At 45.8% G+C, this 16,800-nt stretch overlaps 1 protein-coding gene across 9 annotated transcripts in view; it reads left to right on the top strand.

The window, feature by feature from the left end:
• The window catches only part of chd9 (chromodomain helicase DNA binding protein 9), an 85,771-nt gene that overhangs the window by 55,032 nt on the left and 13,939 nt on the right, over positions 1-16,800 (top strand). For all 9 annotated transcript variants that reach the window (XM_034297660.1, XM_010892660.5, XM_010892659.5 and 6 more), the window contains 15 exons: positions 41-162; positions 2,286-2,529; positions 4,347-4,523; positions 4,688-4,831; positions 5,557-5,655; positions 7,260-7,416; positions 8,648-8,858; positions 10,148-10,343; positions 10,695-10,868; positions 11,517-11,702; positions 11,931-12,041; positions 12,221-12,417; positions 12,620-12,819; positions 13,041-13,200; positions 16,409-16,498. In XM_034297660.1, coding sequence (XP_034153551.1) covers positions 41-162; positions 2,286-2,529; positions 4,347-4,523; positions 4,688-4,831; positions 5,557-5,655; positions 7,260-7,416; positions 8,648-8,858; positions 10,148-10,343; positions 10,695-10,868; positions 11,517-11,702; positions 11,931-12,041; positions 12,221-12,417; positions 12,620-12,819; positions 13,041-13,200; positions 16,409-16,498 — 2,468 coding nt within the window. The remainder of the gene's footprint in view (positions 1-40; positions 163-2,285; positions 2,530-4,346; positions 4,524-4,687; positions 4,832-5,556; positions 5,656-7,259; positions 7,417-8,647; positions 8,859-10,147; positions 10,344-10,694; positions 10,869-11,516; positions 11,703-11,930; positions 12,042-12,220; positions 12,418-12,619; positions 12,820-13,040; positions 13,201-16,408; positions 16,499-16,800) is intronic.

The raw sequence follows: 16,800 nt of genomic DNA, 5'->3' as shown, positions 1-16,800 counted from the left end.
CTCAAACGCAAGACCTCAAATTTTCTGTCCCCCTCTTCAGGAGCGTCCCCCAGCCAGCCTGTGGAAGAAGAGGGATCAATCGAGGGAGTACAGGAATGGTAATGGCCTCAGGGACTACCAACTGGAGGGAGTCAACTGGCTCCTCTTCAATTGGTACAACAGGTCAGTAAAGCCCCCCACGGCAATAGATCACATACACAAAAAACACACCACACCTATATTCACACTCCTATGCACACACCAGGGAGACAAAACCTGTTTTGGGAATATCCGCAGGTTAACACTAAGGTTGAGAAAGTAAAGAACAGCATCAAAATGTCTCCACAAGCATTTAGAAGTAATTCAGTCTGTCCTCACAAAGGTCTTTCCGTCAGTCCTTCCGACTTCTTCCCTTAGGTTTGTTGGGTGACAGACAATTCTTTATTTCGTACTGTAGATTTGAAGGTCAATTCACATTTTGAAAATCATCACAAAATTGCTGCATGTCACAAAAACCTTAGAGATCTGACACAAATACATACATACATACATACATACATACATACATACATACATACATCCATACATACATACATACATCCATCCATACATACATCCATACATACATACATACATAGATCCATCCACTTCATCCGGGGCCGGGTCGCAGGGGCAGCAGTCTAAGCAGAGATGCCCAGACTTACCTCTCCCCAGACTCTTCCTCCACCTCTAATTCACTATCAGGTCTTTGAATGCAAGAACTCTTGGGCCCAATTGTCTCTGTCATTACCTTAGCTGCCTTTTAAGCAGCTAAGGCTAGAGTTTTAGCTAGAAAGATTTAAACAAGGCTAGGCTAGGCTAATGACTAGTGACAGAGCAATTTCCCTAACAATCACGTTTAAATGTGTTGTTGACATTTGTATTGTTTGTGAGAATGTAAATGTGAAAGCATTGTTTATTTTGGTGGGTTGTAATTAGGATGATCACTAGTTTACATACATTATTTCCTAGAAGTACATCTTGGCACCAATTGTGCATTATGGCTTTAGAATACAAGCTGAATTAAATAATACCACTTGTCACTCAAAGTCATATCCTCCGTCTATGTAGGGTGTGGCCAATTCAGATTTCTATGGGAGTCAATTCTAAAATGATGAATTGATCCCAGCCCTGGCATACAAACACATACGCACAAACATTGTCTCACAAGAGTTCAACAGCACCTAAGGCACTACACACACACGCACACATACACACACGGCAGCCTGCTCTCCAGTCATAACCTTGTTTTTACTGACCTGAGAGTATTCCCTCTGGCAAGGCAGTATCCCTGGGACAGTTCAGACTCCAGGTCCTGGGCTTCAGGACTGTGGTTGTAGCGTGCTGTCTGCCAGACAGAGAGACAAGGGCTGGGCTGTCAGATTCTCAGTAGTACAGAAGAGGGGCCAGTGAAGCGATGAGCCGACAGCCATTCAGTACACATACCCATGCCAGAGTCCACACACTTGCCCAGGCAGAGACAGTGGGACACACGTCTGTCTGTGCTTTTGCTTGGTTTAGCATGGAAACTCTGAAGAGAATGTGATTTATATTGTTTGAAAGGGCTGAACACAACAGCATGAACTTGCTAAATGATTACTGGGACACCTTGGACTGCATTACACTGGCTATATGAAAATAATCAAAGGTTGACTGGATGCTTTCATTTGAAAATGGTTCTCGGAGAGGGCATTTACATCATAGGTGTTGTCTTGGTTGTTATGGAGTCTGCATAAAGGCAGTATCGAAGTCTCGATGTTGTTCCTGTGTTGGGTTTTTGCGGCATGCCATGTAGTGATATGGCTGAGTTAACATTATTAGCCTGTGTGCCTTTGAGGCTGGTGGAATGGCCCACATAGCTGTTCACTGTTCCACCAACATCCTCAACATCCTGCACCTCTTCCCTGCGCTGCTGGTGAGAGAGGGAAGGAGACAGAGAAAGTGCCAGAGAAGCAACTTCCTAAAGCGTCTTTGTGTAGGCTGTGCTACTTCTGCCAGTAACTGTATTTGACTGCTCTTAAGTTTAAAGAAAATAGTGAAGGTTAGTGGGAGGATCTGCTCATTGCAATTAATGTCAAAACTCTAAACCCCCCCCCCCCCCCCCCCTTCTGGACAACCAGATGTTGAATGATTTGTCTGCATCCCGCAGACTGCAGGAAAGAGGTTAGCTTAGAATGAACATCAGACCACAAGCACTCTGATAAATGTTCAGAACTGCAGTGTTCAAGCTCTCTTCCCGTGTATGTGTCTCTCCCCCTCCCTGTCAGACGGAACTGTATCCTGGCTGATGAAATGGGTCTGGGGAAGACCATCCAGTCTATCACGTTTCTGGAGGAGATCTGGCGTGTGGGTATCCGGGGACCCTTCCTCATCATCGCCCCCCTCTCCACCATAGCGAATTGGGAGAGGGAGTTCAGAACTTGGACCTATCTCAACGTCATAGTCTACCATGGTTCCGTGGTCAGCCGGCAGATGTTGCAGCAGTACGAGATGTACTTCAGAGATACACAGGTAAAAGGCAACAGAGCTGCCGCTAGCTAGCTCTACCAGATTACATAATGATGGCTGTCATATGCTTGCTCTACCAGATGACATAATGACGGCTGACACATGCTAGCTCTACCAGATGACATAATGACGGCTGACACATGCTAGCTCTACCAGATGACATAATGACGGCTGACATATGCTAGCTCTACCAGATGACATAATGACGGCTGACACATGCTAGCTCTACCAGATGACATAATGACGGCTGACACATGCTAGCTCTACCAGATGACATAAAGACGTCTGACACATGCTAGATCTACCAGATGACATAATGACGGCTGACGCATGCTAGCTCTACCAGATGATATAATGACGGCTGACGCATGCTAGCTTTACCAGATGACATAATGACAGCTGACACATGCTAGCTCTACCAGATGACATAATGACGTCTGACACATGCTAGCTTTACCAGATGACATAATGACGTCTGACACATGCTAGATCAACTAGATGACATAATGACGGCTGACGCATGCTAGCTTTACCAGATGACATAATGACAGCTGACACATGCTAGCTCTACCAGATGACATAATGACGTCTGACACATGCTAGCTCTACCAGATGACATAATGACGTCTGACACATGCTAGCTTTACCAGATGACATAATGACAGCTGACACATGCTAGCTCTACCAGATGACATAATGACGTCTGACACATGCTAGCTTTACCAGATGACATAATGACAGCTGACACATGCTAGCTCTACCAGATGACATAATGACGTCTGACACATGCTAACTCTACCAGATGACATAATGACGACTGACGCATGCTAGCTCTTCCAGATGATATAATGACGGCTGACGCATGCTAGCTCTTCCAGATGACATAATGATAGCTGTTACGTGATAGCACTACCAGATGGCATAATGACAGCTGTCACATGTTTACCTTACCAGATGACATAATGACAGCTGTCTCATGCTAGCTACCCCTACCAGATGACATAATGACAGCTGTTATTTGCCAGCTCTACCAGATGACACCATGACAGCTGGCACATGTTAGCGGTACCAGAAGGCATTATGGTAGTTGACACATGTTAGCCCTACCAGATGACATTATGACTGTCCTCATCAGAAAGCCCTTTCACATTAAATACAAAGTTGTCATCTGATGAGGGGAAGTTGTGGTTGGCAAGAAACCTGCAGGAGAAACATGCTGGTAGCCCCCTAATGACTAATATAATAATGGAGAAAATAATGAGATGCACTTATCATTAGCTGTTAAAGACCTGGTGTCTTTGTTACTTTTAAGTGATGACACTTTCTTCTGTTATGGATCAGAGATTAGTGAAATAATATCAGAGATACTCCAAAGTGAGATTTGTCAAAGGCCATAGAGAAATCAGGACTCAATTTAATGTCAAGTAGGGTCTGCAGGGAGCCATGTCTGACGGTAGCCCTGGGCTTTGGCTTCTGCTTTGGTGGTAGGCACACTGCCATGACAGACAGCAGTTACGAGATTGGTATGCTGATGTGACTAGGAGGAGGGGAAGGAATTAATGGGGTAGGAGGAGCCGCGACCAGGAAATCTCACTGGAGGGATGTGATGTCACTGCATCGCCCTAGAGCTCATACTGTAGCACATAAGGAACAAGACCCATATTCTCACTAGATTTCAATGAAATATTCCTCAAAGGCCGTATTCATATTTGCTTGTCCCCAGGGATGTACACCATTGATGTCTTTAGAAGTCATGATACAGAGAATTCGAAGGACTCAATGAATAGACTGACTTGTAATGTGTGCCTGTTTCCCACCAGGGCCGTGTGGTCCGGGACGCCTACAAGTTCCATGCTGTCATCACCACCTTTGAGATGATCCTGGGCGGGTGTCCCGAACTCAACGCTATCGAGTGGCGTTGCATCATCATCGACGAGGCTCATCGCCTCAAGAACAAAAACTGCAAACTGTTGGAGGGATTCAAGCTCATGAATCTGGTATGAACTGCACAAAGCATAGTACACAACTCACCTAGTGGGTCTTTAAGTGTTGCGTTTGGGAGTGTAGAGAAACAGTGCGCCTATCGTAAGCAACACTACGTCCCAGAGGCTGTTTCTATCCTTATTGTTTCTGTGTCCCCTCTTGATATCCTTCTCTGCAGGAACACAAAGTTCTTTTGACAGGGACCCCCCTGCAGAACACGGTGGAGGAGCTCTTCAGCCTGCTGCACTTCTTGGAGCCTCAGCGCTTCCCTTCAGAGAACACCTTCATGCAGGAGTTTGGAGACCTTAAGACAGAGGAACAGGTCAGGCTGTTTGACTGTATGATGTTGTTGAGTTCGTTTGACGTGCGTCTGTGTCGCCGGGAGAATGTGATTCCATTGGGTTGTTGTTGTGTGAGATAAACGGTGTGCTATGTCCCTTTGTGCTCCCTGGACAACGTGTCCTCCACCATCAACCCATCACAATGGATGGGATTATTAGGACAGTGTAGCTGTTTCAGAAGGGACACTCACCCCACCTGGTGTTTGAACAGTGTGTCAGTGTCGGGAGCTAAAGGTCCAGTGGGTACACTTGGATCTCTGAGCTCTCCAGCTAGGTCCTTCTGATATACAACAGACACAGTGCTGAAGTCGTAGTTTGGACGTACCTCCATATGGTTGTTATTATAGCATATTATATGGTTATAGCATTATGCTGATGTAATGTGTTATATGAAGACCCCTGGACTCTAGTATTGTTTTATTTAGGTCACTGTATCTTCCTATTGGACCCACATATATTGTACTGCCACATGTACCAGGTTTTACAAAGATAGGACCACTGACTTCCCCATGGTTAAACCCTATAATCTCACTAATCCTTCAGCAACTCAAAGATTGTGAGTTTGTGTGTGTGTGTGTGTGTGTGTGTGTAAGGCCTGTATCTTCAATCTCTCCCTGTGTGTCTCATGTCACATATTAAGCTGTATCTTTATGTGTGTGTGGATGATTGGTCTCCATATAGTAACCAATGTTAATGTGTGTTTCAGGTCCAGAAGTTGCAGGCCATCTTGAAGCCCATGATGCTGCGTCGTCTCAAGGAGGACGTTGAGAAGAAGCTGGCTCCTAAAGAGGAGACCATTATTGAGGTATGTGTGGTGGGGTGGGTGGGTGAGTTCTGCATGCTCTACCCTGTTTACTATATATATATATATATATATACACACTCACCTAAAGGATTATTAGGAACACCTGTTCAATTTCTCATTAATGCAATTATCTAATCAACCAATCAAATGGCAGTTGCTTCAATGCATTTAGGGGTGTGGTCCTGGTCAAGACAATCTCCTGAACTCCAAACTGAATGTCAGAATGGGAAAGAAAGGTGATTTAAGCAATTTTGAGCGTGGCATGGTTGTTGGTGCCAGACGGGCCGGTCTGAGTATTTCACAATCTGCTCAGTTACTGGGATTTTCACGCACAACCATTTCTAGGGTTTACAAAGAATGGTGTGAAAAGGGAAAAACATCCAGTATGCGGCAGTCCTGTGGGCGAAAATGCCTTGTTGATGCTAGGTGTAAGAGGAGAATGGGCCGACTGATTCAAGCTGATAGAAGAGCAACTTTGACTGAAATAACCACTTGTTACAACTGAGGTATGCAGCAAAGCATTTGTGAAGCCACAACACGCACAACCTTTAGGCGGATGGGCTACAACAGCAGCCCATCAGCAGTACCACTCATCTCCACTATAAATAGGAAAAAGAGGCTACAATTTGCACGAGCTTGCCAAAATTGGACAGTTGAAGACTGGAAGAATGTTGCCTGGTCTGATGAGTCTCCATTTCTGTTGAGACATTCAGATGGTAGAGTCAGAATTTGGCGTAAACAGAATGAGAACATGGATCCATCATGCCTTGTTACCACTGTGCAGGCTGGTGGTGGTGGTGTAATGGTGTGGGGGATGTTTTCTTGGCACACTTTAGGCCCCTTAGTGCCAATTGGGAATCGTTTAAATGCCACGGCCTGCCTGAGCATTGTTTCTTACCATGTCCATCCCATTATGTCCACCATGTACCCATCCTCTGATGGCTACTTCCAGCAGGATAATGCACCATGTCACAAAGCTCAAATCATTTCAAATTAGTTTCTTGAACATGACAATGAGTTCACTGTACTGAAATGGCCCCCACAGTCACCAGATCTCAACCCAATAGAGCATCTTTGGGATGTGGTGGAACGGGAGCTTCGTGCCCTGGATGTGCATCCCACAAATCTCCATCAACTGCAAGATGCTATCCTATCAATATGGGCCAACATTTCTATAGAATGCTTTCAGCACCTTGTTGAATCAATGCCACGTAGAATTAAGGCAGTTCTGAAGGCGAAAGGGGGTCAAACACAGTATTAGTATGGTGTTCCTAATAATCCTTTAGGTCAGTGTATATATATACACCGATCAGCCATAACATTATGACCGCAAAAGGGGGACCTACACAATATTAGGCAGGTGGTCATAATGTTATGGCTGATCGGTGTGTTTTTATATATATATATATATATATATATATATATATATATATATATATATATATATATACCTCGTCATTGTCAGTTCTATCTGTATGGACTTTCCTTCTTGTTTTATTGTTATATTAACCTTCCGACTGCATCGTTGAAGTGCCGAGACACAAGCATTTGACTGGGCTTGACCGGACTATAATGTGGACATGGTTTCTATATGATGTCCTCAGGTGGAGCTGACCAACATCCAGAAGAAGTACTACAGAGCCATCCTAGAAAAGAACTTCTCCTTCCTATCTAAAGGAGTTGGCCAGGCCAACGTCCCCAACCTGGTTAATACTATGATGGAGTTGAGGAAGTGCTGCAACCACCCCTACCTCATTAAAGGTCAGTGAACACACCACCATTGACCCCTGACCCCCAATTAACCCTAGCTAACTTGTCCACACCATTATTTAACTGCAGCCAGCCCTACCTTATCAAAGCTAACAGGCAATGAAATTCAGTATGTACACTACCCATTCTGCAGGGGGTGTATGAAGTATGGGAAAAGCTGATGCAAGTCATTCCTGCACATACCGATAGTAAAGAGAATATTTCCTTTATAGAATCCTCAGAGCAGAATGAGAAGCTCCCCCGATTCCCCGAGCTGTTAGAACTCGTAGATCAGAGAGGCTCTGGAGCAGATGGCAGACTAACCAAACCTCACATACTGTCCATTTCACTATATCCCTTCATTCATCAGTTTTCGCACTGACCCCTGCCAAACCATGATGTGTATTCCAATTTACCCTATTTACTGTGGCTGTAATTTCTAATATCTATCCAGTAATGGGGAATTTATCAAGTGAAAATGTCAGTGGGTGTTGTACTTAAGCATTACAGATTGTCTTTGACCTGGCTAGTGTAATTATGGTACCTGTCACTGTTTCTTCATCAACCCTGATTTGTAAGTTAGAGGCAGTTGTCTGCGTTTCTTAAGCTATCCCCATGGCGTTTTCTCTTTTAGAATGTGCTTCCCTGGCGTGGAACACGTTCTACATGACGATAGCAAGCTATGAGACGTATTTGTACAAAGTTCTACATGGGTCACAGTGCTCGTCACAATACCTTGGACCTGCTACTCCAGGAATGGTTTCAGCAGGAGTTGCTTAGCATTTCCCCAAGACTTTATAGGAAATAAAGAGGGCTAAGGGCTTCAGGATATGGTCACTTGTCGTTATCCATGTAGCCCGTCCCCATGGTTATAGTTGCTTGTACCGTCACCTCTGTCTGTGGACCTCTCTCTTGTCCAGTATTGTACAATATCTGTTGCATGGTTCAGTTGTTGTTCTTATCTGTCCTGGATGTCTATGAACATGCAGAAGGTACAGGTTAGTGCACATTGGTATTCTGTGTAGCTGGGTTTGTTGAGCATCGGGCATCTCCAGGGTTATGTTTGGATTCCCACAGGGCCAGTATGAAACACTACTCATAATGTATGCACTACCGTGTCTTGCCTGGCTTGGATGTAAATGTATCATACTACAAGATTCAGTGCCATTTAGTCTTGTATTGCTTGCTTGTACAATTGTAGAGGCTAATGCCGTCACTGACACCGTTTGTTGATGATCTCCAGGCGCTGAGGAGAAGATTCTGGAAGACTTCCGGGACGTCTACAGCCCGGTTGCCTTTGACTTCCACCTACAGGCCATGGTGCAGTCGGCTGGTAAACTGGTCCTCATAGATAAACTGCTGCCCAAAATGAAGGCCGGGGGACACAAGGTTCTCATCTTCTCCCAGATGGTCCGCTGCCTGGATATCCTGGAGGACTACCTCATTCAGAGAAGGTACTGCTCTCCTCTGTCTCTGCTCTTAAGCGCTATACTCAACTAGAAGCCTGGAAATACGTGTTGTTTTTCCTTAGTTATAGTAAGATCAGCTAGTTTGAGATGACATAGTGTTCATTACTTTGTGTTGAATGTTGAAAACCTCTTCTGCAGTTTAAGCTTTAAGGTATAGCTAGGATGATCTGGAAAAAGACAGGAATGATGCTTTAGGTTTTAGCCTAACAGACTTAATTTCCCTTTTTTTAGCTCCATTTCTTTTTTAAGAGAAATGTTTTAAGATTATCTTGTGTTAGCTACCCAACAGTCTGCAGTGCAGCAAGAACTGAATCATTCCAGCAATTTTCCCTTATAAAATTGAATGTGATAACAGAGAAATGCTAAATCTCCTAGCGTTAGTCTCTCTCTAACCAGTGCCTGACAGAGAATGAGCCATTTAAAGCCCACCATGCTCATCGCTCCTTAATGTTATCTAGAGTCCAGGGCTGGAAATAATCTAGACTGTGTGACAGCAGCAGAAGACTGTACCAAGACCCCCTGATTCAAGGTCTTAATCTCCTGCCTTAATGAGCTTCCTGTTTCCACGGTAAATGAAAAGACTATTATCTCAGTAGCCATGTGAGCTGCGAAAGGAGGCTGACTGGCTTGGCCTTGTGTGGTCTCTCCCTCCTCTACCCTCCTGGGTTTCTCTACCCTCCTTGCTTCTCTCTGACACTAAGAACAAGGCTGAACCAGTGTAAACACACAAGACGTAGGCGCTGCCCTCAGCTCAGTAGCTAGGCAAGGCTTAGTCAGGGTTCATCGACAGGTCACAGACCCCCTTGGGCGATCTCACATCAGAGAGACAGAGAGAGAGCGAGGGAGAGAGAGAGTGAGTTCTCTGTGGGTGGGGGGTTGGTTGGTGGGGGTGAAGTAGGTCAATGTGTGGATGGGAGGCAAAAGAGGGGAGTTAAGGTGTGAGAGGGCATTGAGGGGAGAGAAAAGGGGGGAGGGGGTGATGCCAGGACTCCTGGGAAAGAGCCTGTATGTGATCAGGGAGTTTAACCACCTTATTCTCTGCCAGTGAGAGAGAGAGAGAGAGAGAGAGAGAGGGGAACCTAGAGACAGGGAAGTAGGTGGTAAGGAGAAGGGACCCAGACCAGTGTTATAGTGTAAAATAGGAAGTCACCAAATCTCTTCTTGTCAATGTTATACAAGCTCCTGTACAAATGAATCCTGTGGTACTGGATGTAAGTGTCGACCAGTGCGGTCCCTGGGAACGTGTCTGTTAACGACCTGCTCCTGTGTCCCAGGTACCTGTATGAGCGTATTGATGGCAGAGTTAGAGGGAACATGCGCCAGGCGGCCATAGATCGCTTCAGTAAGCCGGACTCGGACCGCTTCGTGTTCCTGCTGTGTACCCGGGCTGGAGGCCTGGGCATCAACCTGACTGCCGCTGACACCTGCATCATCTTTGACTCAGACTGGAACCCACAGAACGACCTGCAGGTGATGACACTCAGACACTAAACTAATTCCTTGATGTTATTGAAGATTTTCACCACCTGTATTTAATGACTGAGCCCTGCTCCGCAGTGATTGGGGGTTATTGTCCTATGGAACTAGCAATAGGGTTTCTAATTTCTGCAAGGTCATTAACTCAAAGTAGTTTAATTGTCGATGTGGAGACATATTGAGTTAAATGAACTGACTTAATGATGACCCTAATTTGGATATTAAGTTGAATATGAAATGTATTGGACTGGTTGTTAGATATTGAATGTAATGGACTGTTTATTAGATATTACATGTATTGGACTGTTTATTAAATATGACCTGGTTTGGAATGTTTGTTCTTAGGCCCAGGCTCGCTGCCACAGAATTGGTCAGAACAAGGCGGTGAAGGTGTACCGTCTGATCACCAGGAATTCGTATGAGAGGGAGATGTTCGACCGGGCCAGCCTAAAACTGGGCCTGGACAAGGCTGTGCTACAGAGCATGAGTGGCAGGGAGAACAGTGTGCCTGGAGGAGGGGTGAGTTTGCCTGTCTGGTTGCTCTCTCATACATGTATGGACCTGCACACTCACACACACACACACACCCAAACAACAACTAAAAAGCAGCGCGCACACACACCCTGCTGTAAGAGGCCATCTGTGGTAGGTCCATGAGATGACTGTACCGACACAGTCATCTCATGTGTAGACAGGTAGTTTTCATAGAAAACATTGTGAGGCTTTGACATAACCTCTCAGTGTGCCGTGTGTAGGAGGAGCTTAGCCGTTCCTCCTTCTCAGGATTAGCAGAGCTTTGAGGAAGCTGAACTATTATGAAGAAAGTGTTTCCTGCAAAAAGACGAGTCTGAGCAGTCCATAAGTGCCTTCTGCATACTAACACGAAAAGGGTCAGCTGGAGGTCGCTGATACGCTTTCAAAAATCAAACAAAGATCTAGCATGTGATCCGGTCCAGCCGCAGTTCAACTGACTGTTTCTGTCATCTGCATGTTTCACCCTAAACAAGGTGCGGCTGACCGTTTGAGTGGTGTTTATCCATGTGTTATAAATACGGTGTGTGCAGTGATGAGACGTGTTAACAGTCCGGCCTGTGATTCTCTGCTGTCCTTCGTCGCTCCCTAACAGCAGTTCTGTGCTGTTCCCATCATGCCCTGTTCTGTCCCCAGCCCACACAGCAGCAGCTGTCCAAGAAGGAGATAGAGGACCTGCTGAGGAAGGGTGCGTATGGCGCGCTGATGGACGAGGAGGACGAGGGCGCTAAGTTCTGTGAGGAAGACATCGACCAGATCCTCCAACGCAGGACCAAGACCATCACCATTGAGTCTGAAGGACGGGGGTCTACTTTCGCCAAGGTAACCCACTGAAAATGATATGCCTGGTTGGGTACTTGTTTTGGGGGGGATGTTGCTCACCTTTAACTTTGGCTACCAACAGTAACCAGCCCGGTGTATTTCGAATTCACCTCACACTCTCGGCCTGTATTACGAGACATCTCAGTGAAGGGCACTCAGGAAGGAACCGTGAATCAAATTATAAAGGTTTGATGTGGTCTGATGTATTTATATCGCGCTCTCTCTCAGGCCAGTTTTGTATCATCCGGAAACCGCACGGACATATCTCTGGACGACCCCAACTTCTGGGACAAGTGGGCCAAGAAGGCTGAGATAGACATGGACACTGTCAACGGCAGAGTAAGTGACTTCTATGTTCAGTTGACCACAGAACCTGACCGTGGTAAGACCACGCTATGTCTGTCTTATGTACATGCGGCTTTTCTGAACACTTCCAGTCAGGTGACCGTGTGTGTTTCCTCATTTGTTTTACTCTGGTTTCTGCTCGTTTTCCCGCCCCCCTCCCTCTGCTACGACAGAACAGCCTTGTGATTGACACGCCGAGGGTGAGGAAGCAGACGCGTCCCTTCAGCGCCACCAAGGATGAGCTGGCGGAGCTGTCCGAGGGGGAGAGTGACAACGAGGAGAAGCCCAAGCTCCGCCGGCCGCACGACCGCCTCAACAGTTACGGCAGGACGGAGTGCTTCAGAGTGGAGAAAAACCTGCTGGTTTACGGGTGAGACTCGGCCGGTTAGCGTTAAATGCCCAGGCCGCTGAAAGAGACAGCTTTTCTAATGTCACTGTGTTGAGAGACTGCGTGATTTAACTATTGTCTTGTGTTTCATCGTTGCAATGAAACCTGTTGGTGGTGGTGGTGGTGGTGGTAGTTGTTTGCTATAGTCATCTGGACTAATCTTCATGTTCCTTCTGATGTCCAGGTGGGGTCGTTGGAAAGACATCCTCCTTCATGGTCGATTTAAGAAGCAGCTGACTGAGCGTGATGTGGAGTCCATCTGTAGAGCCCTGCTTGCCTACTGTTTGGTCCACTACCGTGGTGACGACAAGATCAAGAGCTTCATGTGGGACCTGATCGCCCCTTCCGAGGACGGACAGATCAAGGAGCTGCAGAACCACCTGGGTGAGTTCAAGTTGCAGTTGCACCACGAATGACTTGACCAGGTATGAACTGAACCTGTAACCGTAGTCACCGCTACAGGTCAACTGTTTGTGAAAGAATGTTTCATTGAACAAGCTCTCCTATTAACACGCTGTCTAACCAGCCGGCCAGTGAAGCCAACACTAAAAGGAGGGTGTTTGTAATACATGTTGTTACAACATTGTGTGTCGTGTTATTCTCAGGCCTGTCAACCCCAGTCCCCAGAGGAAGGAAGGGGAAGAAGATGAAGACTCAGTCTAGCACGTTTGATATTCAAAAGGCTGAGTGGATCAGGAAACACAACCCAGAACACATGCTGCAGGATGAAGGATACAAGAAACACCTTAAACACCACTGCAACAAGTAAGAAACCGATTTCTTTTGGTATTGGTCTGTAGAATGTAATACAGTAGTAGACAAAAGTGTTGGCGTCCTTGCACTTTCTTCAAATCATTTATTTGTTGAAATTGAAGTATTTGGTGTCCACAATTCTTTATTTTACTGTACAGAACCTTGATTCAGAACCTAATATATCCCTTTCAATCAGAAAGTGAACCGATTTTTCACAAACTAGACTCAATAGTTGGCCTTTGGACAAAATAACTACAATCAAGTGCTTCCTATAGCCACGGATGAGCTTCCGGCACCTATGTACTGGTGGTTTGGCCCAGTTTCCTTTCAGCTCCAGTTCTCCCAAATCTGAAGGGTGCCTCCCAACTGCTGTTTTCTGTTTTCCACTGGTTTTCAGTCAGATATGGATATGGACGGTGGCAGATTTAGATTCTGCAACTTCAGAACAGTCCAGCACCTTGTCTTGAACCATTCCTGGATGCTTTTTAAAGAGCTTTCTGATACTGGGATTGACAATGAGCCTAGTTATTCTCCTGATTTCATGTTCAAGTCACCCAGTGCCGGAGGCAGCCAAGCAACCCCAGAACATCACTTAACCTTCTCCATGTTTGACGCTGGGTACGGTGGTCTTTTCTTTGAAGGGCTCATTTGGTTTTCTGTGAACATAGAAATGGTGTGCTTTACCCAAACTCTATAATTTGGTCCTTTCTTTCCACAGTAGATTATCACAGAATGATTCCGGCATGTTCAGGTGTGTTTTGGCAAATTGCAGTCAGGCTTTCTTGCATCTTTCTCTCAGCAGTGGGCCTCCTACCTTACAAACAGGCTTCACTGAGTTGGCCACAGATGGCACAAGTGAAAAATATTGTACCTAGTTTCTTAAGGTTAGCTTAGATCTGGGGAGCAGTTGATCGAGGTGCTTTCCACACCATTCGAACAATAGTCCACTGCGACAGTTGCAGGTTTTGCCTTGCAGACACACCTAGGGAGGTTAGCTATGGTGGCATGTGCCTAAAACGTCTTTATTACATTATGTACAATGGAGAGAGGAACATCAGAATATCTTTGGAGATGAACTTGTATTCTTGAGATGCTTGTCCATGCTTGGCTACAATCTGACTTCCTCAGATAACCCAATTAGCAAAGGGCATTTAAAAGACTTATTTCTTGGTGACATCTTTCAAAAACGTAATTTTTTCCATGCTCATTGCGGTACATAGTGATACAAAACAGGAGAATGAATAATTTTCTCTATTCCATCTGGCTGAATGCGTTATGTTCATACTGTAGGTACCTGTAACTCTTCACAGAGATAAAAAAAGGTGAATCACCTGCTTGAGATCTCCTTATTTCTAACTCCTTAGAAGGTGCCAATAATATTGTCCAGGGCATTTTAAGATTTCTTTATGGAATAAGCTTAGATTCTGTAAATAATTTTGATTTTTGGTTTTGTTCAACTCCAAACAAAAGAAATACATATGTCTTGCATATATTTGTGCTAAAATGTATGAAAAGTCCCTGTTGAAATATAGCAACATTTTCTTAGCACCAGCCTGTGTAAAAAAATAAATAATTGTATGTTTGGCGGTAGCTGAGATTTCACTCGTGCATCTCAACACCAGTACCGTAATTAAGACAAACTGCAGCATCCATCTTCTCTCTCTGTTGCCTTCCTGTATTAAAGACCATAAATCAGATTACAGATTAGCCTGCTGAATGATAATCGTCTTAATGTTGGGATTGAAACCAAAACAAATCTTTGCCATTGATGTTTTTACTGACAGCCTGTTAAAGCTAATTAGATGATGGTGAATGTTTTGGGATATGAAGCTACGCTCGATAAGCGTAGACTACTGTGCTGTCTTGTTCAATAGGGGGTTGGCTGGGCATTGGTCCGTGTCCAGCATTAGACACAGAGCCATGCAGGGCATCCACAGAAAGTTCCCCATTGTTCCCCAAAGCAGTAGTGCTGAAGCCACGGATCGTCCGATGGGTGACACGCAGGCCTAACTGGGACACAGCTTGGGCGGCTGTTTGCTGACCTCGGCGTTTTCCCCCCCTGGGCGGAATGTGGATTGATGTTGAGCTGGGGTGTGAACTGACATGGCAGCCCACAATCCCTCACAGACACCTAAAAAACTATCCCAATGACTGTTAGACACTAAAGGTTCCACAGTGTGTGTGGCTTTAGTACTGGCCTATTAGGAAATGTGTGGTTAGTTTAGGAGTGTTGATACCCGTGTGTTCAGTGTGGATAAGGGAACATTGTCACTGTGATTGCCCACTTTTAGTAGTCATGGGCAGCTGATAGACTAGTGTTTAGAGCATCTGCCAGTGGCCAAAAGGTTGCAGGATCAAATCCCCAGGCCAGCAAGGTGAACGTCTGTTGTGCCCCTGAGCAAGACATTTGAGCCCAGTTTCTCCTTCAAGTGGCTCAGATTATCATCTGCCGACGGCATGCATATCTTCACCATGATAAGGTCATGTTGTCTAGCAGGATGACGTTGATGCCTGGTTACATACTTAGAATCACTCCCCTTCTTGATGAGGCGTTCAAAAAACATCCTTGGAATCCACATATGTTCCCTGCTCCATCAGTCAGGTGCCTCCCACGCTCCAGTCTGTCTGTCTGAGTGGAGGAGAGGGAGGTGGATGGCCTGCTGACAGACACAGGAAAAAACAGCTGCTCATGGGAGCCCCAGGGCACACCCCAGGACAGTGAGGGGGAGAGGGAGAGGAAGGGGGCCTGGAGCTCCAAGCTCTCCACGCAGAGAGGGTTTGTTGATGTCACTCACCCTCCACTAATCAGTCATAACGGATGTGTAAAGCAAAGTCACGCCATGTGAAGAAACCTCCACTTTTTGACCTTTTCACACCGCTAGACAGATCAGCAGTCCTTGTCAAAATCCCGGTTTTCCTGCAGGCCTGGCTTGAGAGGTGACAGGATACCGGAACGTCTGCCTGCCAATCACCGACAAAGTATTACCGTACCCCAGCTAACCACCACCCTCACTGGACCATACCTTACACACGAACAGCATCTCTCTCCTTGGTCCGTGTGTGTGTGTGCGTGCGTGTGTGTGTGTGCGCACGTGCATGTGTGTGTGTGTGTGTGTGTGTAGGTGAGTCAGGGTGTGTTAGTGAAAGTAGAAGCGGTTCTGCTCGCTCAGCGTTTGTGCTGGCTGGGTCTTTGTTGTGACTGGGGGCTGTGTCTGTGCAGGGTGCTGCTGCGGGTCAGAATGCTCTACTACCTGAAACAAGAGGTCATAGGGAGCCAGGCCCAGAAGGTTCTAGACGGCGTGGACTCCAGGTGAGCTGAACACCTCTTTCACCAACCGACATCTTTCAACAGCTCCGAACATCAACCCACACTGACACCACACTAGGTTTCCAGGCGCACGCCCGCCGATTCGTCGTGTTCATCCTGTGTTTTTTGTTATTTCAGTTTTTGCATTGTATGAGGGTTACAGTTTTTACTTGATATAAATCCAGTGTTTTTTATGTAGATGGTTGGATTGATAGCTGACTATCCAGGCTAGACTCCCTGGTATGCCAGCCTGTTGAGCCTTGCTTCCAGCCCTTTGCCATTATTTGTTTAAGTGTGTTATTTCT

Source organism: Esox lucius, chromosome 2 (genome assembly GCF_011004845.1).
Source record: "Esox lucius isolate fEsoLuc1 chromosome 2, fEsoLuc1.pri, whole genome shotgun sequence".
Classification (NCBI taxonomy): Eukaryota; Metazoa; Chordata; class Actinopteri; order Esociformes; family Esocidae; genus Esox; species Esox lucius.
The sequence above is the reverse complement of the archived record's forward strand: the minus strand, read 5'-3'. Positions and strand labels throughout refer to the sequence as shown.